At 49.5% G+C, this 20321-nt stretch overlaps 1 protein-coding gene across 1 annotated transcript in view; it reads left to right on the forward strand.

Moving 5' to 3' along the window:
• The window catches only part of ONECUT3 (one cut homeobox 3), a 46492-nt gene extending 31314 nt beyond the window's left edge, over positions 1 to 15178 (forward strand). Inside the window, exon 2 of the mRNA XM_043979375.1 lies at positions 14880 to 15178. Coding sequence (XP_043835310.1) covers positions 14880 to 15178 — 299 coding nt within the window. The remainder of the gene's footprint in view (positions 1 to 14879) is intronic.
• The last annotated feature ends 5143 nt before the right edge of the window (positions 15179 to 20321 follow it).

The following is a 20321-nucleotide window of genomic DNA, read 5'->3' on the forward strand; positions in this document are numbered from 1 at the left end:
AAGGGCCCTCCCAGCTCTGCCATGCTGTGTTCTAAGGGCCCTCCCAATCTCTGCCATGCTGTGTTCTAAGGGCCCTCCCAATCTCTGACATCCTGTGTTCTAAGGGCCCTCCCAATCTCTGACATCCTGGGTTCTAAGGGCCCTCCCAATCTCTGACATCCTGGGTTCTAAGGGTCCTCCCAGCTCTGACATCCTGGGTTCTAAGAGCCCTCCCAGCACTAACATTCTGGGTTCTGGGTTCTGAGGATCCTTCCAGCCCTGACATCCTGTGTTCTGAGTGCCCTCCCAGCTCTGACACTCTGTGTTCTAAGGGCCTTCCCAGCTCTGCCATGCTGTGTTCTAAGGGACCTCCCAGGACTGATATTCTGGGTTCTAAGGGCCCTCCTAGCTCTGACATCCTGTGTTCTGAGTGCCCTCCCAGCTCTGACACTCTGTGTTCTAAGGGCCTTCCCAGCTCTGCCATGCTGTGTTCTAAGGGCCCTCCCAGCTCTGCCATGCTGTGTTCTAAGGGCCCTCCCAATCTCTGACATCCTGGGCTCTAAGGGCACTCCCAGCCCTGACATCCTGGGTTCTAAGGTCACTCCCAGCACTGACCTTCTCTAATGGCCTTTCCAGCGCTGTCTCTGGGTATAGGGATTTCTTCTCCATGGTGCACACACCCCCTCTAGTGGCCAGCAGTCTGGGAGAGGGTAGAAACTGGAATGGAGGGTTTAGACAAGGAGAATCTCCCCAGGAGAAGGGAAGGCAAGGGCAGGAGGCCTATGTTTGGGGTGGTTGTCTCAGAATCGTCTTTTCCCACCACTCTTAACCACAAGCCATTGAAGGGTCCGGGGAGCTCTGGTGTGATTCTTCCCTGCCTCCCCCCATCCCATCCCCAGGAATGGTACCAACAGCTCCCCAGGCCAGCTCCTAGCAGATATCGAGTGTATTGATTCCCCCTTTTGACCTAAACACATCAAAGGGAGGCTAAAGCCTTTGACATCTGAACCAGTTAACTACCAACTGCCACATTCAATCAGGGAGAAGGTCCTGGTACCTGGCCTGGCTGCTGTCCTGCTACTAGAAAGGAGGGAGGGAAGGAAGGAGACACTACCTCATCAAATCATGGACTCTCAGAACAAGAAGTGACCTCAGAGGCCACCTAGTTCAACCTGTCACATGGTGCAGGAGTGCTGTCTATGCCCTCCCTGACAGGGAGTCAGGTGAACTGTGCTTGAACACTTTTGGTGACAGGCAGCTCACTACTTTACAGCAAGAATTTTTTACCTTTTGTGTGTAATGGACCCCTTCAGCAGTTTAGCGAAACCTGTGGAACTTTTTGAATAATATTTTTAAATGTATAAAATAAGTTACATAGGATGACAATGTATTAATTATATTGAAATACATTTTTCAAAATATGTTCTTAAAAAAACAAGTTAATGGGATACCAGGTTAAATGTTCTAGGGTCTGAGGATGCAGCTAGGTAGTGGTGTGGATAAAGCACCGGCCCTGGATTCAGGAGAACCTGAGTTCAAATATGGCCTCAGACACTTGACACTAGCTGTGTGACCCTGGGTGAGTCACTTAACCCCCATTGCCCTGCAAAAAGAAAAAAACACGTTCTAGGGTCTGAACCAAGGTCTGCTTCCCCATAATTTTCCTGTTCCCCATCTCTGCCCCACCCCAGTTCTCCTAAGCTCTGTCCTCTGGGACAAAGCAAAAGAATTCTAAACCTTCTGCCTCATAGAAGTTCTTGAGAGACAGAGACAGACGGAAACAAAGAGAGACAGAGACAGACTGGGGGAGAGGAAAGAGAGAAGAGAGGGGAGAGAGGGAGGAAGGGAGAGTCGAGGAGAAGAGAAGAGGAGGGGAGGGCAGGAGGTGGGGAGAGAAGGAAAAGGAGAGAAGAGAGGGAGGGAGGGAGGGAGAGATCCCCCACTCATAGGCCTCCCCCCTCATCCCCTCCCAAACTCTTCCTTAATATTACTCTCCTCCCCTCTCTGGAGGTCTCAGTGGTTCAAGTTCCAAGGCTGAATCCTCATCCCTGAATCAAAGCCCCCCCTGGGCTACAGCAAATCACAGCACTTGTCCGGGCTTGTGGGCTTCAGGGGACCTTTTTAGCAGAGGGGAGGTGGCAAGCAGCAGGAAGTGTGTGGGAGATTCAGGCAGGCTCAGACAGTTGGTAAAAAGAGAAGGGGGAGGGGGTTCTCAGCTAGGTTCCAGTCTGTGACCCTGAGCAAAGTCTGAGACTCAGTCTCCTATATTCCAAATGAAGATAACATCTTTCACCTCCCCATAGTTATTGTGAGGATAAAACTAAATAATGTATGAAGACACCTTGGAAAGCCCAAACCTTTATAGATATTAAGGCATTAGAAAAATAATTTTTATTTGTAGTATTCTCTGACACTGACTTAAGATGTGACCTCGGGCAAGCTATTTTCCTTTGATGAGCCTCAGTTTCCTCTTCCATACAATTAAGGAGTTGGATTAAATGATCTCTATAGGCCATTACAGCTCTGACATTCTATGCTCTAAGGGCCCTCCCAGCTCTGACATGCATCGTTCTGTTCCAATCCTTTTCCATTCTCCTGATTGGAGTCAGACACCCCCAGCTCAGCCAAGCTGAGCCTGTTTTAATATGTTAGAAAATAAAACAAATATACTTGGTTGTGCTGCCTCCGGCCAATGATGAACACTCCCATTTGTTATAGAGAATTAATCAAGTGGAATTTTCATTACTGACAAATTTCACCCAGTTCAATGTCGGAGGCTCAGTTTCCTAAGCACATTGAAATGCCCCAGATGGAAGCAGCTCTCTGGGGTTGGTGAGGTGGGACCTGGGGTTGGGGACTGTCGTGTGAAGCCATCAGATAATGATGTGGATTAAGCGAAAGACCTTCTCTGAGTATTTCTATTGGTATCGAACAGGGCTGAGGAGAGAGTGGTGTTACAAGCAGCCAGGAAGACAGTACTACAGAAAGCCACAGGGATGGAGATATAGAGTTCATCGAGATTATGATACAGTCTTTTATGTAATTTTGATACAACTCTGAGAGCAATTATATAGACGGTTGCAGAGATGATTATAAGTCAGGAAGGCCTGAGTTCAAATCCAGCTTCAGATACTTACTGTGTGACCCTGGGCGAGTCACTTCACCCTGTTTGCCTCAGTTTCCTCATCTGTAAAATTAGCTGGACAAGGAAATGGTAAACAATCCTAGTATCTTTGCCCCCCAAAAATCCCCACCAGAGATCAAGAAGAGTCTGACACAACTAAAACAAATTGTCAACAACAACAAAACATGGTTAGTGATACAGTCATCATGAGAACAATGACAATGCCATGTGGTAATGTGGATACAAACAGCTATACACACAACGATACTGGGAATCACAGAGATGGTGATACAGTTAGTGACTGGGGCAAAGGGGATGCAGGCAGCTAACTGTGGGAGAGGTAGCCATGGGGAGGGCGAGAGAAGTGGTCAAAGAGACAGTAATAGAGTCATTGGGTCAGTGGTGTCACATGCAGCCAGAAGGCCATCTATGGGGCTGGGAGTAGAGGCAATCATGGGGACATCTTGGGAGATCTTGATGCAGACAGCCTGGAGAACAATATTCCAGATAGCTGTGGGGGTAGCCCTCCCTGCAGGCAACCATCGGAATAGAGATACAGACAAAGGCAGAGATGGTGATACAATTATCGATGGGGACAGTCATGGTCATGGTGGCAATACTGATACAGGTGATGGTGAGAGAGGGGGTCACAGGTACAGTGATATCCTTATAGCCATGGTGATTAAAAACAGCCATGTGGACAAAAATAAAGGCAGCCACAGGTGTGATGATTAGAGGTGGCTGTGGGAAATAATCATCCATATAGCTCTAGCAAAAGTTGTCGGGCAGAAAAAGGAAAACGCTTGCTTTGATGACCTGGATATCAATGGGCGAAGTGTAGTTGTTGCCATTTTCAACCTGTATTATGTGATTTGATGTTTTCTACTTCTTCTATCTTCCTCCCTCCAGCACCAGACCTAGAGCTTGGGTCTGAGGATGGGGAAAGTGTAGACATTTCCCCCTCTCTGGACATCAATAAAAGCAGAAGACTGGATCTGCCGAGGATCAAATGAGGGAACAGATAGGAAAGGACTCTGCTGATATAAAAACTGCCCCTGTGTTATCTCTTCAGTGGTTTGGGAAGGGGAGCTGGGAGTGGGTATTGCCGAATTGATATTACTAAACTCTGGACTGCAACTGAGCAAGACTGCCCAGAATTCATGGAGCACAGAACATTAGGGCAGGAAGGGGACTGAGAAATCATTTTTTTCAGCCCTTGCCTTTTACAGAGGAGGAACTTGAGTCCCAGACAAGGGATGAAACTTGCCCTGGGTCACCAGGTGACCCAATAAAAGTAGGAGTTTGGGTCAGAGAGACCTGAGTTCAAATCCTGCCTCAGACACTTACTAGCTGTGTTTCCCTGGGCAAGTCATTTAGCCTCCTCTGTTTACTTTAGTTTCCCCAGCCATAAAATTGGGGTGATCATAGCAAATAGCTCCCAGGGTTGTGAGGATCAAAGAGATATTTGTAAAGCCCTTTGCAAACCTTAAAGTATTATATAAATGTGCTATGATTATTAGCAATTATAAAATGGAGATGCCCAAACAGAAAAGGCAAAAAGGCTCTTGAATGTGTTGTAGGTGTCAAACGAATTGTGGGAATTTTTGTTACAACCCTTTACTTCTGGGAACAACTCAGTTTAAAATTTTTGTTGTTGAGGCAGCTAGGTGGCACAGTGGATAAAGCACCAGCCCTGGATTCAGGAGGACCTGAGTTCAAATACGGCTTCAGACACTTGGCACGTACTAGCTGTGTGACCCTGGGCAAGTCACTTAACCCTCATTGCCCTGCACCCCCCCCCAAAAAGAACCCTGGTCTTTGCCGAAAAGAGACATATTCCACTGGCCCTAAGCCACTTTAACATTCTGTGTCCTCGGTCCCCTTCCAGCTGGGAGCTCTCTCCTCCAGTTTGCCCGGATTGGAGGGGGCTTCTCACCTCAGCTCGGTCCAGCTCTGTTAATGCTCCCACCTCCCTCTGCCTTCTATGAGCACAAACCAAATCAGAGAGGGATTCGACATTGGGGCTGGCGGGGTAGTTGAGGGAAGAATCGGGCAGAGCCAAGAACAGGGGATTCCGTGCGCTCTGCGAATGTCCCTGTCCCCAAACTCCTCTTCCGGTGATTCCCCTGCGGCCCACGCCCCATCACCCCCGTTCTAGGTCCACCTCCTACTGGTGGGATAGAAAGGGAACAGAGCCCGCGCCTATCCCTTTCCCCCACCCCTTCCCTTTCTCTCTCTCTTTCTCGCTTTCCTTCTCTTCCCTTTTCCTTTTCCCTCTTTCCCTCTCCCTTCCCTTCCCTTCCCCCACACCCCTTTCACTTTCCCCGTCTCAATTCCCCCCCTCCCCCCTCTCAGATTCACTTCCAGGCTGCGGCTGAAAGCTGTCTTTTGTGATTCCAACAAATCGCCGCCACTTAAGAAAAGTGGGTAGAAAATTGTCGGTTGTGTTGAAGCAAGGGCGCGGGCAAGACTGGGGGGAGGGGGGAGGAGTGAGGACGGAGAACTGAGGCTTCTGGGCTGGGCTCTACGGCCTGCGGCCCCACCCAAGCACCCGGAGAGCGGTAATCAGAGACGCAGAAGGCCATGCCTAGTTTACCCTGGCCTGCCATCATTTCTATTGTTCTCGGAATGGATGTGGGGAGGGGGACAGGTCTTCGATTTCTCAGTGGAGAGAAGAATCAGCCAGGCTCTGGGTTGTGGGATTCCTCCCACTACCCAGCAAGGGCTTCACGCAGGCACTGAACTCCGATTCCCAGAGACCCTCAGAGCTGAAAGGATGCTTCAAGATCAACCCAAAAGAGCTTGTTTTACAAATGAGGAAACTGAGTCCCACCTTTGGTGTGGATGGAGGTGACTTCCTCAAGATAAAAAACAAGTCAGGAGGCAGAGCCAGGATTAGAACTCAGGATCACTAGTTCTCAGCCCACTCATGGGACCAGTAGGTTGAGGATGCTCCAGCCTAAAGCAGCTGGGACTACTTGGAGCCTTAGAATTCACCCATTCAGGCACACTGGACACCCGCAGCACGGTTCAATTGAAAGAGAACTGGGCTGGGGGCAGCTAGGTGGCACAGTGGATAAAGCACCGGCCCTGGATCCAGGAAGACCTGAGTTCAAATCCGGCCTCAGACACTTGACACTGTGTGACCCTGAGCAAATCACTTAACCCTCATTGCCCTGGAGAGAGAGAGAGAGAGAGAGAGAGAGAGAGAGAGAGAGAGAGAGAGAGAGAGAGAGAGAGAGAGAGAGAGAAATAACGAGAACTGGGCTGGATTCTCCTCTGGCTTCAGCAAAATGTACTGTGTGACTTTGGCTAAGTCACTTTCACTCCCTAATACTATATTTTATTATCTGTACAATAAAGGGCTTGGGTCAGATGACCTCTAAGATTGCTTTGTGTACTTGCATCACTTGTTCCAGGATTCTTTGGGATCATGACCTTGCTTATTCTGGGGTCTATTCAAACTCTGTCATTTAAATAGTCGTTCTTGCATTCATTGCTATGACTAAGGTGGGGGTGGGGAAGACCTCCAGTGGACCACACCACAATCCCACGCTCTTTGTGGTAGGAGCTATGGCATCACACTATCTGGATGGCCTCAACTGTTCACACAGAGGTCAGGGCTGTATGTTGGCTGAAGGAGGTCAGTGGAAGGATATGACCCTCTGGTCACTCTAGAGGCTACTTCCCAGGGCTGGGACTTTTCTTGCTGAGCTCTGACTGTCCAGCACTGAGCCCTAGTCTGGGGAAAGCTTCCATTCCCAGATGTAAATGATTCACCTTCGTGGGGAGAAGTAACTCATTAGCATCCAAGTATCCACTCAAGAAAACTTGCCCTTTATCCTATAAACTTATCTGAGTGCTTTTAGTCTGAATGAAAGGTTTAATTTCTGAGATCATATCCAACTATCAAGGCCTTCCTTCTTCACCCCTTTACCCCTTAGCTACTGCTCAGGAACTTTGGCTTATAGGCTAAAAAAAAAAAAGAAACTCAGAATTAAATTTTCACAGAATTATACAATCACAGTACCTGAATTATAGACCACGACACAGCATAGCATATTGGAAAGAGATGCTGTACTTGAGTGAATCCTAGTCATGACATTTAAGAGTGATTGGACTAGCTGTGTGACCCTGGGCAAGTCACTTAACCCCAATTGCCTCACTAAAAAAAAAAAAAAAGATAGAAAAAAAAAAGAGTGATGGGGGGGGCAACTAGGTGGCCCAGTGGATAAAGCACTGGCCCTGGATTCAGGAGGACCTGAGTTCAAATGCGGCCTCAGACACTTGACACTTACTAGCTGTGTGACCCTGGGCAAGTCACTTAACCCCCATTGTCCTGCAAAAAAAAAAAAAAAGAGTGATCCAGGGCAAAGTTGTCTGGGTCTCAACTTTCTATGTATGGATTTTATTTTCTTTTTAAATTTGAAAAAATCAAGTAACAAGGTGGTTTTTTTAAACGAATTTGCTATTCCCACTACCTCTCTATTAAACAAACTTTAATAACCAAAAGAAATTGCTCCATACATATCTACATGATCTGTCAATACCCCCAATTTTCTCACCTGTAAAATGAGAGTGGATCCAATGACCTCTGAGGTACCTTCTAGATCTAAATCTATGCTCCTGTGACCTCATGGCTTCTCTTTAAAACTTCATTCCATCTTATTGAGATCCTTTTTGTGGCCACCTATGACTCACCAGGTCACTTTCCCTCCTCCTCAGTAAGTTCAGTGTTGGGCTCCATACTCTTCTCTTGCATCCCAAATCTAGCCCTCTTTGAACACTTAACTCCCATGATTTCTGTCTCTGGCTCACCTCAAAATTAGCCATACCTTCCACTCTTCTATGCCTCCCACCTTTAACTCCAGTGAATTTGCCCCAGGTGACAGAATTCCTGGTTACAGCTCTAGAGGGACATTGTGATGGTGTTGATAGGGCTGGAGATATTGATGGTGATGGTAGTCATGGAAATGGGGATGGGGATGGGGCTACTGATGGTGGCACTGGTATGGTGGTGTGGTATTGGTGATAAAAGCTGTTTACTCCTAAAAGGTGGCCATGATCACAAACCTCCAGTACCTAAGGGGTTTGATGAAGGAGACACTGAGATTTCATCCTCCACATGTACATAAGACAGAATGGGGGGAAATGAAAGTAGGAGAGATTGTAGATAGACACAAGGAAGAACTTCCTCTCCACCAGTGGGAGAAAATATCAGAATCAAGTGATTGGGAAAGGTTTGAATATTATAGGCATTATAGGAACAGGAGCTATCCATTCAGGGTGACTTAGACTTCCCCACCTGCCTCAAGGTGGGTGGGTGATGGGGTTGGAACAAAAGACTCCTGACATCCTAGGATTCAAGGCTCTTCTACCTCTCCTAATTCCACTGCCTTCCCTTTGTTAATTATTTCCTGTTCATCCTATAGAGTTTGCTTTGTATACCTATGTTTGTGTGTCATCTCTCCCATTAGATTGAAAGCTCCTTGAAGGCAGGGGTTACTTCTTGCTGTTTTTTGTATCTCCAAGGCTTAGCATAGTGCTTGACATATAATAAACACTTAATAAATGTTTATTGATTGATAGGTGACAGACTAGGAGTACATGATTGAGGGAGAGACTACAGCAGATGGTAAAGGGGCCTTGAACTCAGAAAAACACATTAAATAATGCAACCTAATGCACAAAGGAGGCCAAGGAAGGTGGGAGTCATATAGTACCACTGGGAGAGGGTCACCCTAATCCTGATGATGAACCTAGACAGCACTTCCTCCCACAGATCTACATACATCCAGCTTCTAGGAGTAGCAGAGGGGCACCTAGGGAAGCTGCTGCAGGGAGCCATGGGTGATAGCCAAGATGAAAAGGCTCCCTCCGGCTGGACTCTCACTCCCTCTTGTAAATAGCTCTGACTTGAGCCGGTATTGATTTTGGTTCCAAGGAGCTGTAATTAGATTGAACGGGAGGAATGGGGGGAGGGGAGGGGAGAATGGGCAGATTTAGCTGCATCAGCAGGAAAATAAGTTTTTTCTGCTTCTGGTTTGCTGAGGCCCCTCTCCAAGTGCTTGCAGCCCCTGGGAAGCCCACCAGAGCAGCCTTGAAATCATGGGCAGGAGGGGGTGACCTATTAACAGGCAGGACAAAGGTGGGGTTATTCTCAAGAAGTCATTTAGAATGGGGGCAGCTAGGTGACGTAGTGGATAAAGCACTGGCCCCTGGATTCAGGAGGACCTGAGTTCAAATCCAGCCTCAGACACTTAACACTTACTAGCTGTGTGACCCTGGGCAAGTCACTTAATCCTCTTTGCCCTAAAACAACAACAACAACAACAACAACAACAAGAAGTCATTTAGAATGGACCTTAGGCATCATCTAGTCCACACATCATCACCATCAGCTCCCTCATCACCTCCACATCTAAAGTTGTTTCCCCTATAGAACACACCTAAGTGACTGTCCATCCTTTCTGACTGAAGACCCTCAGGGTCCCATATTAGCCCATTCCACTTATGGACAACTCTAATGATTTGGAGGTTTTCCCATCAAACCAAAACCTGCCTTTTTGCAGATTCAACCCACTGTTCCTCAGGGGACCAAAGAGAACAAGTCTGATGGTACCTTCCACTTGGCAGCCCTCCCTTCCAGATTCTCTAGGATACTTAAACTAGTTCCTCTTCTCCACTCAAAGCATCCCTCTTATGCTTCAAATGGTTTTCCTATAGCATCCTCCTTGACCCCTCCTTATCTTCCTTCCTTTCATCTGAGCTAAACACAGGACTCTGGTTGGGGTCTGACCAGGGCAGAGGACAGAGAGAGTCCTGGGATGTTCCGCTTCTCAGTGAAGCCCAAGATCCTTGACTACTGTCTGTGACACTGTTGACTCATATTAAATTTACAGCCCACTAACCTCATAAGCTGTCTTCCCCACAAAGATTCATTGGGTGTTGTGACGTTGGCTCCATCCCATCAATACCCAAGACCAGTATATTTTGGCATCCAAATGACATGTGTGTTTGTTATTTGGAGCTGTGATAGGATGACCCGAGGTGATTATGGGGGATGGTGACGATCAGTGTGGTGTCACCGATGCCATGGCACTGTCACATTGGGGAACGCACTGGTACTGAGGCATGGATGGAACCCCATTGTCTTTATCATCATATTACATTAATGGCAGTGAGGAGGATGATAGTAATGGTCATGGTGATGGTGATGACGAAGATGGCAATGGAGATGATGGTGATGAAGGAATGGTCAGTTCGATAGTAGTGATGGAAAGAGCGGTGGTGATGAGAAGGTGGCCCTTGTCTTGAGTCCTGGAGGAAGCTAGAGATCAAAGGTGAGGGAAAGCATTCCAGGCCTGGCAGGCAATCTGTGAGAGGCCTTGGACATGGTAGATGGGATGTGGAGGGAAGACTTGAGCTCAAGTCTCATACACTTACTAACTGTGTGACCTTTGGCAAGTAACTTAACTGCTGCCTGCCTCGGTTTCCCCATCTGTAAGCAAAGATAAGAAAAGCACCTATGCTCAGGGTCTTTGTAAAGATAAAATGAGAAATTATTTGTAAAATGCTACATGAAAGTGGGGATGATGATGACAACAATGTGGTGTATGAGGAACCTCAAGGTCAGTTTGGTTAGTGCCCAGAGTGTATAAAGGGGAGCAATGTGTGATCAGCATGGAAAGGGGGATCACAGCCAGACTTGTGAAGCTCTTTAAGTGCCAATCAAATGAGTTTGCAATTGGTCCTAGAAGCAATAGGGAGCTGGAGCTCCTCTAGAGCAGGGGAGTGATGTGGTCAGATTTGTGCTTCAGGAATATCTACTTGGCAGTTGATGGGAGGGGTAGATTGGAGAAGGGAGAAACTTGAAGAAGGGAGACCAATTAGGAGGTTACTGCCATGGTCTAGGTTAGAGGTGATGAAGACCCAAATTAGTGTTGTTAGCCCAGTGAATGGAGAAAATGGGATAGATATGGGGGATTGTGAAACAAGAGTCACCATGTTGGAATTTGGTGCTGCAAGGCCAGGTCAATGACATGGACTCAGCATCTCATAGTCTCTCTCTACCTCAAGTCTGCCTGAGCTGAGAAAGCATTTCCAGCCTTCCAGCTGTCAGGCAGTCGAGGGAAGAGGGTATCTTGGGAGGGCTATGACCACAGGATGGGTCCCTCTCTTCATCTGGCTTTGTGCTCAAGGATAGTGGTGTCGGGAGCACCAGAGGTGTCTCCATCTTCAGTCACTGAGAATGATAGAATGAGTGGGGCCTATCTCCATCACCCTTCCCATCTGCTATCTCTAGCCCCCTTCACAGCCTGCATTCCACCCCTCCTCCCTTTCCCAGCATCCTTCCCATCTCCTATCTCTACCCTCCACCCAACTTCAATGAAGACTATACAACTTCCACTGCACCCCCTCTCCCTTTCCCTAAAGTGACAAGTTCTACTCCTACAATAACCCATCCCCCTCAACCCTTACCACCGCTCCCCCCCAACCCAGTGTGTCACAGCCAGAAAACTGCCTTTAAGTCTTGGCTCCAACACTATATTAGCTGGTCACTCCTCTCTGAATCACTGTCTATCTTGGGTTATTGGGAGGGAAGGTTTTGGTAACTCTTACAGCATTATAGAAATGTAAGTCTCCATTATTCTTTTCTATTGTGGTGATGATTATAAATGGATGTGCCAAATGTCACTCTTCTTAGTGGGGAAAAACTAACTGTAGAGTCCTCCTTGGCAGAAGTTAGGTGTTTTCACAGGGACATTGTGGAGACAATGCCCTTCTTTGTTGTCCAATTATGGTAGGGGGTTGGGGGGGTGCAGAGGGACTTCATTAGAAACTGGGAGAGGGAGGGGGCTGGAAGAGCAGGACAGAGAAGGGAGGAGGGGAAGGATTTGGGAGGGATGGAGTGGGGTGGGCAGTACACGCCCATCAATACCACCAAAACCCAATCACAACATTCCTTTTGTTTGTTTCTTTTGCAAGCATCTGATGCCCATAGGGTAGGTCTGGCCCCGTGCCCTCTCTTCCCTATTGCCCTTTCCCAAACCCCTGGTCCCTGTGGGGAGGTTCGCCCTCAAAGGAAAGGACCCCCCTCCATGGAGGGGTGGGTCTCTGGGACAAGGGATTCAGGCCCCAGACTTCCCAAAGTGTAGCCATCCTGTGGCTCTCAGTTCAGAGGACCCCATGGGGGAAAGGGGGTGGTCCCATCTCTGGTGGTCCCATTCCTGGGTCTCAGCTCAGGGGACTCTTTGGGGGAAGACTTATCCTTGGCTATAAGTTCAAAGGATTCCCTGGGGATAAAGAGGAGATCATAGACCTAGGCCTCCACTGAGAGGAACCTATGGGGACAAGGGGGAGATGCCAATGCTAGGCCTTAGCTTAGGAGACAGTATAAGGGTGGGGGAACTTGGGACAGAAGAGGAATAGTCCTGCCTTTGACTGTCAACTCAAGGGACCCCATGAGAGTGTGAAGGGACGGTGCTAGGTTGGGCTCTCGGCTCAAGGGAAAGCATTTGGGATGGGGAGGAGATGCAGACCAAAGTCTCAGTCAACCTTTGGGGTCAGGGATTGAGGGTGGGGGTCGGTTAGATTTAGGGTCAGGACATCTCATTCCTAGAGGAGAAGCAGAGTTTTCTCCCAGAGAGGGACAGTGTTCCCCAAGCCAGCAAGCTTCCTTCACCCCCCCCACCAAAATACATCTGCCCCAGGGAGGAGGGTGGCCAAGGGGCTACATTCAGGCTATGTTGGGAAACTCCGCTTAGGTCCCAGTTTCTATTAAGGTTTGGTCCTGCAAGAACCCTTGGCTGAGAATCATTAGACAAGGACTCTGATCCCAGCTCTGTCAATTGATAAGACTCCCTGGGCCTCAGTTTCCCCATCTGTAAAATGAAGGGGTTGGTTTAAATCATCTCTGAGGACCCTTCTAGTTCAGTAGCATCAGCAGGAGGTTAGAGCTGGAAGGGCCCTTAAAAACCATCTAGTCCAGCCTCTTCATGTTGTAGATAAGGAAATAGACCCTGGAATGGGAAATGACTGCCCTAAGGTCACACAAACCTGGAATTCAGATCCATATTCTCCAACTCCAAACCAGCACACTACAACATGTCACCCCTACAATAATCATAGGATCAAAAACCTTTGGAGCTAAAAGCGACTTTATTCCAACCTCTAGATTTTATGGCTGGGGAAACTGAGGCTCATAGGAGTTAAATGACTTGCTGAGGATGCCCACAGCTACTAAGTGGGATTCAGGTTTAGTGTTCTAAGATTCTATGATGAGAAGGCCTGGTCAGAGGAAGTTTTCTCCAAACTCTACACTCCTTTGCTTGGTCAGTCTCTCAGAAGATCCAGGGTGGGAGGAGAGGTTTTGGGGGGCCATCCCTACCCCTTAGCAGGGATAATGAATGGGGTAGCCATGGGCCTCACCTAAACCATCTCACTGGGATCCCATTAGATCCTGAGTTCTATGCTAAGAGGTTTGACCCCAGTGTGTCTCTGAGGGGTTGAGAGTCACCGTGAGCCTCCAACCTAATCCACATGGAAGAGGGAAGTTCTCAGGGAGAATGTGCTTGGGTGCCAGCCGCCCCTGGGAAAGTGTCTGGCATTGAGGAGGGGAGAGGTAGTCACCTTTCTCCCAGCTCTGCCAGCCTTCTCATCTGCCCATGTCCAGAGCAGGACCCTCCTCCCTCCATCCAGCCTTGGCTGGGGTCTGATCTGAGGGTTCTGAGGCCAGAAGCCTAGGAGAGGAAGTGAGGCTCTCTGCAGGTTTTACTACTTCAGGCCAGCCAGGGGGACTCAGGAGAGGTGTCAGAGGGAGGTGGGGAACTGTTACTGCTTTGAACTTATCTTAGTCCCTACCCTCTGAGCCCCCTTAGACTTTGTTAGCCCTAGAGAGCCAGCTTGGGGGTTGGGAGGAAGGCATGCTGATCTGAGGAAGGGGGCTGACATGCTGCAAGGGCACCTGGAATGGACAAAAGGAGAGGAAGAATTGGGGGGGGGGTTCTGGAGGGGAAGTTTACTCTACTGTCCTTGTTTTCTTTCTCTCCTCCTGTCTCCTCATGTGTCATTGCCCCTTTCACCATGCCTCCAACCTGGTCCTTCATCTGCCTCTATCTCTTTTGTGCTGCTGTCTCTGTTTTGTACTATGCTCCCTTTCCTTCTCTCAACGTTGCTACTTCCCTGTCTTGGTGTTTCTTCCTGTTTCTCTTTTTCTGTCTCTCTCTACTCTTGATGTCTTGGTGTCTCTCTCCTACCGTTTCTTTTGATGTCTGATCTCTGCTTCATGTTGCTCTCTCGTGGTCTCTGATGTCTCTGCATCTCTTTCCTTTGACTCGACTCCTTTGTCTCTGTCTCTTTCTATCTCTCTCTCCTTATCTATCCCATCTGCCTTTCTCTTCCTCCTCTCTCCTTTCTCCCTCCATCCTCCTCTCTCTCCCTCTCTCTTTCCCTTTCTCCCTTGCTCTCTCTTCCACCTTCTGTCCTTTTCTCCTCCCTCTTTCCTTCTCTCTATTCCTCCTTCCCCTCCCTTTCTCCCTCCTTCCACCCATCCGTCTCTTTGTCTCTCCCCCTCCTTCTCCGTTCCTCTCCCCCCCATCCATCTCTCTCCCCTCTCCCTCCCTCTGTCTCTCTGTCTCTTTCTTTGCTTTCCTCCCTTTCTCTCTCCTTCCTCCTCCCCTCCCCCGACTCCTTGACCCGTCGGTGTCTGCCCCGTGTCGCTGCCTCCACGCCCCCGTCCCGGTCCCACCGCCTCCTCGGCCGGCCGGCCTCCCAGCTTGCAAGCGGAAGGAGCAGGAGCAGCAGAAGGAGCGGGCGCTGCAGCCCAAGAAGCAGCGCCTGGTCTTCACGGACCTGCAGCGCCGCACGCTGATCGCCATCTTCAAGGAGAACAAGCGGCCGTCCAAGGAGATGCAGGTCACCATCTCGCAGCAGCTCGGCCTGGAGCTCAACACCGTCAGCAACTTCTTCATGAACGCGCGGCGCCGCTGCATGAACCGCTGGCAAGAGGAGCCCGGCGGCCCCGCCTCCGCCTCCGCCTCCGCCGCCGCGGCCGGCACCTTCTCCAAAGCATGAGCCCCGCCCCCGCCTCGCCCAAGCCCCGCCCCCACCGACCCTCCCCCACCCCCGGGGTGGACCATACCATCCCGCCCCCTCCCCGGGGGTGGGGGGCCGGGGCCTGCCGGGATCCAGGCGGCGTCTCCTCCCCCCAGCCCGGGCTCCCAGGAGCGCCTCGCTCCGGACTTCGTCGCCCCCTCCCCACTCCCTGGGCCACTCTCGGTCTCTCCCTCCACGGCTCCGGCCCGTGGGACGTCTCCTCGTGGATTCCCACAGCCGGGCTGTGGAGCCGGGTCCCGGTCCCCATCTCCCTTCCTGGCTCCCGGGCACTGGGGGTACGGCCTGCCGGGGGAGGAGGGGAGCGGAACAGAGCGGAGCCCCAGATCCCCATGCAGGTGAGCAAGGGGAGCGCGGGATGGGACTGGGACGGGCCCAAGACGGGCAAGGGCAGCAGGCTTCGACCACCGCGCACCCCGCGGATCCAATCTGCCACTCCATCCTATTCCCACACTGGCTTGAGACACGCTTGGAGATCCACATGTGACCCCGCAGAGCCAGTGGAAACAAAAGCTGGGGAGGCGGGAAGTGGCGGGATCCGAGGACGCCCTTCGGGAGGGAGGGAGGGTAAGGGGATGCACCCCAAGCCCAAGTGCACAAATGGGGTCCTTCCTTCAGGGTGCGAAGCCTCCCCCACCCCCAGGACTCCTTCCAAAGAAATCTCCCTAACCAAAGGAAACAAGTGTCTCTCCCTCACTCCATGAAAGGATTGGGGGTCCCCGAGCACCCTCCCCACCTCCAGTCAGGGTGTCCCGGGGACACTGAGGAAAACAAGTCTCACGGTGTCCCCTTCCCCCAAAAGCGGGTCAAAAAGCACATAATAGGAATACAAACCGGGTATTTAAAAAAAAAAGAACTTTAAAAATTAATACCCCCTCCTCTTTCTACCATCGCCTTCCTAAGACAAGGAAGGTGGGAAAGCCTCCCTGGGGCAACCTCCCTCTCTCCCCTCCACCACCCCTGGGGCCTCCCTACCTTTTCTCATCTGACCCCTAAACCCAAGGTGGTTACCAAAGACCCCCAACTGGATTCCAGTGCACAGTCCAGGCAGGGCCAGGACGACTCCCAACCCCACCCAAGAAAATGGAAAAACAAAACTCAGATCGAATGGCAACCCCACCCCTCACCCCAGCACCCCTAATAAGGAGAGAACTGGTCCATCGGAGCCTGCAGACACCTGCTTTCCCCAGTGGCCAGAATTCGATGTGCCAAGATCAGCTACCTGCCTTAAACCCCGGCCTGGGCAGGGAGGGGCCCGCCTGGGGGTCACTGTCCCATTCCCTCCTTCCTGAGTATCCTGGGGAGTAGGCTCAGCCACTCTCTCTCCTCCCCCAGGGCTCCCAGGCCCAGAGCTCTGGACTGAGCTATTCTCCCCAGACCCCCTCTCTCCCCAAGTCTCCCCAGCTCCCAGGAAAAGAGAGCTCCCTAGCTCCCAGAATTGCCTCCACCCAGGCTGGAACTTCTGCCTGGAGAGGTCAGTGGAAGGTGGGGTTGGGGTTGGGGGAGGGGAGGGGGGGTGTCTGAGCTCAAACATGAAGCGGGTATATTCCAGGTGCCCCTTTCCCCACTGCCCAACACTCCCCACCTCTCAGCCCCATCTCCAGGTCCCAGTCACTTTACATCACTATTTAGGCACCTTGATTGGGGGTAAGGGGGAGTCAGAGGAGAGAAACATACAAAAAAGTCAAATCTGCTAATGTCACTGAGGGTCTGGATCCTGCCCATATCCCCGAGTGCTCTCTATGAACCTCTGGGGCTCTTTCCCCACCCCCATCCCTGGAGGATGGGATGAGGTGGCAAAGGTGGATGCAGCTGGTGTAAGGGGGCAGGGAGAGAGCTAGATGGACTAGCTGGAGTTGGAAGCTCTCTCCTCTTCCCCAACAAGGCTATTTTCTCTCCCTCCCCCCCCCCCCTACAAAAAGGAGGAAACTGACTGAAGATGGTAGAATCCACTAGGTTTGTTTTGCCAAAATTGTGAATGGGGGCTAGGGAGGGAAATGTGGGAGAGGAGGAATTGAAATGGAGGGGAAAGCTCCCCCACCCACTTTGAGCAGTTCTCTCTCCTCCGCACCCCCAATCTGATCTTGTCTTGTGGTGGCGACGAGGCTGCGCTTTGGTGGCCAGCATCACCTCTACGGGTTCAAGGGCTTTGAGGCCAGAAAGAGACTCCCCCCAACCCTATGCTCCCCTTATCCCCCCTTTCCAGACCCAGGGAGGGGGTGCCCCAGCCCCAAGCTCCCTGAGAATGCAAAAGACATTTCTAATGAGATCCTCCTGCCCTGTGCCCCTTCCCCCTTCCCCTCCCCCCCCCAAGGTTAAGGCTACCTCACTGCGTTCTCACTTCTGTGATTGGAGAAATCACGTCTGATACCAAAGATTTTGTTCCCCTAGCAGGAGCTGTGCTGGACAGACCTATTTCCCTCTGCCTTTGTAACAGATGCATTTGTACTCCCTTCCTGGGGCCCTGCTTTTGCCCTTAGGGCCTCCACTCCAAGAGAGAGAGAGAGAGAGAGAGAGAGAGAGAGAGAGGGAGAGGGAGAGGGAGAGGGAGAGGGAGAGGGAGAGGGAGAGGGAGAGGGAGAGGGAGAGGGAGAGGGAGAGAGGAGAGAGAGAGAGAGAGAGAGAGAGAGAGAGAGAGAGAGAGAGAGAGAGAGAGAGAGAGAGAGAGATGTTAGTGAGTTCGATTGAGTGCCTTCTTGTACCAAAGGTGTGTGTGGTCAATTCTTGACGTCTGTGTTTTTTCATCCTAATTGATTCACTGTTACCTCAGCTTTTTAAGCAAGCGGATTTGAGAGATGCTTAGAACCTTTGGGTGTTGGGACAGAAAACAACTCTTCCCCCTTCTCACCCCATCCCTTGCCACCAGCCAATCAGTCAGCCCAAATCTTCCCACCCTATAAACTGGATTCTGGATCTCTATCTTTCAGCCTTCAATCTCCAAGGGTCAGGCACCCAAGCGCAAACCACTCTCCCCTCCATAGATCCACTTTTGTCCTCAGTCTACCTTTCCTATCCCTTTTAGCAAATGGGTGTCTCTGAGGGTTAGTGACCCCTAGAATTAGTTCAGTGATAGGCCCTCTGCTGTGTGACATGGGCAACTTGCTTAACTTCTCTGAGACTCAGTGAGAATACCTTGCATTCTGTAAAGTGAGGAGATTAACATCTTCTGTAACATTGTGAGTAATCAAAAAGGCAATTCAATGTGGAAGTGTTTGCTGAAATTTTTTTTTAAAGGGTAAAGTGGTATTATAATGGAATCCTTTAACACATATAACTTAAATCTTAGTTATTCAGAAGGTAAATAGAATCTTTCTCCCCTACCTCCAGCTTTTTTGACTTAGACCTCACCCTTATCCCAGAAAGTGCTACCAATCTCTCTTAATTCCAGTTCTCCCCTCAGTCTCTTGTTTTTCAAATGGCATACTATTGGACAAATCCCTTCCCCTCTCTACATCTTTTTTCCCTCTTTTTTTTTAACCCTGTAAAATGAAGGGATCGGACTGGATTGTCCCTCTCCTATCTCTGATGTTGTGTCATAAACTTGCTGTGGTACTAAACTTTCTGTGAAGATGAAAAGAAATTAGCTACTTAGCTATAGCCCTGAGCCATCATGGCCAGACCCAATAATTAATTTTGGGTCTATTTTCCCCTATGCTTTGAACAGTTTGAGGAAGTCTCTTCTCTGGCTTCAAGGGAGGCAGTAAAACTGAAGGACATTGGTCGATTTCTACCAAGTCTTAATCAGTTGCATTATTCAGTTTTGACTATCTGGGCCAGACCCCACTAGCACAAGACATACAAATCTTACCTTTCCTCTTTGTTACTGCCTAATTCCATTCCCTAATTCCATGGGGCTGTTATCCCTATGGATTTTGTCATCCCACTTCTGATCCAGAATCCTTCTCCCTGAATGTCCCACTCCCATGTTCTTCAAAAGACCCCTTCCTTCTCCCTAAATCCCACTTCTGCTTCTTCCCAATACCCAAATGGTTTGTGAGATACCAAAGACATTCTCCACACGAGGGAAAAAGAAGTCCAGCACAGCTCCTCCAAGCCTTTGACAATTTTCTCTGAAATACCTCAAAATATTTAATGTATAGTTTATGTGAAAAAAAAATTACTTAGCTAGTTTTTGGAATATGTGACCTGAAGCTTTATACTGTTAAATTATAATTTTGCAGATGGCATGTTCTTATTTCTTTGAAGAGTTCGGTGGGAGACATATTGAATGTTAACAGAGCGTAAGCTGGTTAGTTGAAAACCAAGAGAGAGAAAGAGAGAGAGTGTGAGAGAGAGAGTGAATGAATGAATGAATGAGAGAGAGAGAGAGAGAGAGCGCAAGAGCGAGAAAGGACCGAAGGCGTTTACAGATTTCATATTTAAACAAGTCCTTTAAAAAAAAGAGAGAAAGAAAGAGAGAAAGAAAGTATCTTTTTGTTTTCTGATGTGTTACTTTTTTCTGAGTCATGTCTTTTGAGAGTATTTATTACTATTCTAAGTGTTCTGTGTTCAAATGTAATTTAAGAAAAAAAGAAAAAAAGACAAAATGGAAATTTGATTTATGCATGACCAATGTACGCTTTCTTGAAACTAATGTAATAAAATGGTGGGGGTGGGGGGTGGGGGGAGGGGGGATGAGGGAACAACATGTTCCGTCAGCGGAGGGTCTGGTTCCATGGAGGTTCCCATTCAGTGTCCCATCTTTGGAAGCTCCAAGTTCATGTTTGTTCCACGGAGGTTCCAAGCTCCAATGCCTGTTCCATTCGACAGAAGTTCCCATTCCACAGAGGTGCCGATTACGTGTTCTTTCCATGGAGGTCGCAAGTCCAAGTTCAACCAACAGATTCCAATTCTGTTTCACCTTGGATCCAACATGGACTGTGTTTCCCAAGTTACATGATAACAAGCAAGTTGTTGTCTGGTTTTCCCTCATTTTCTTGTTTTCCCCCCCTTTTTTTCCTATCTTTATCAAATGCAGTTGTCACAAAAACCAGGGTAGTGGATAAGGTGGCTGGGAAGGACAGAAGGCAAGCTGGGGAGAAGGAAGAGTCTCTGGAGGGGAGTGGGGGTGGGGTGGGGGTGAGGACTATCAGGTCAGGGTCAA

Source organism: Dromiciops gliroides, chromosome 1 (assembly GCF_019393635.1).
Source record: "Dromiciops gliroides isolate mDroGli1 chromosome 1, mDroGli1.pri, whole genome shotgun sequence".
NCBI lineage: Eukaryota > Metazoa > Chordata > Mammalia > Microbiotheria > Microbiotheriidae > Dromiciops > Dromiciops gliroides.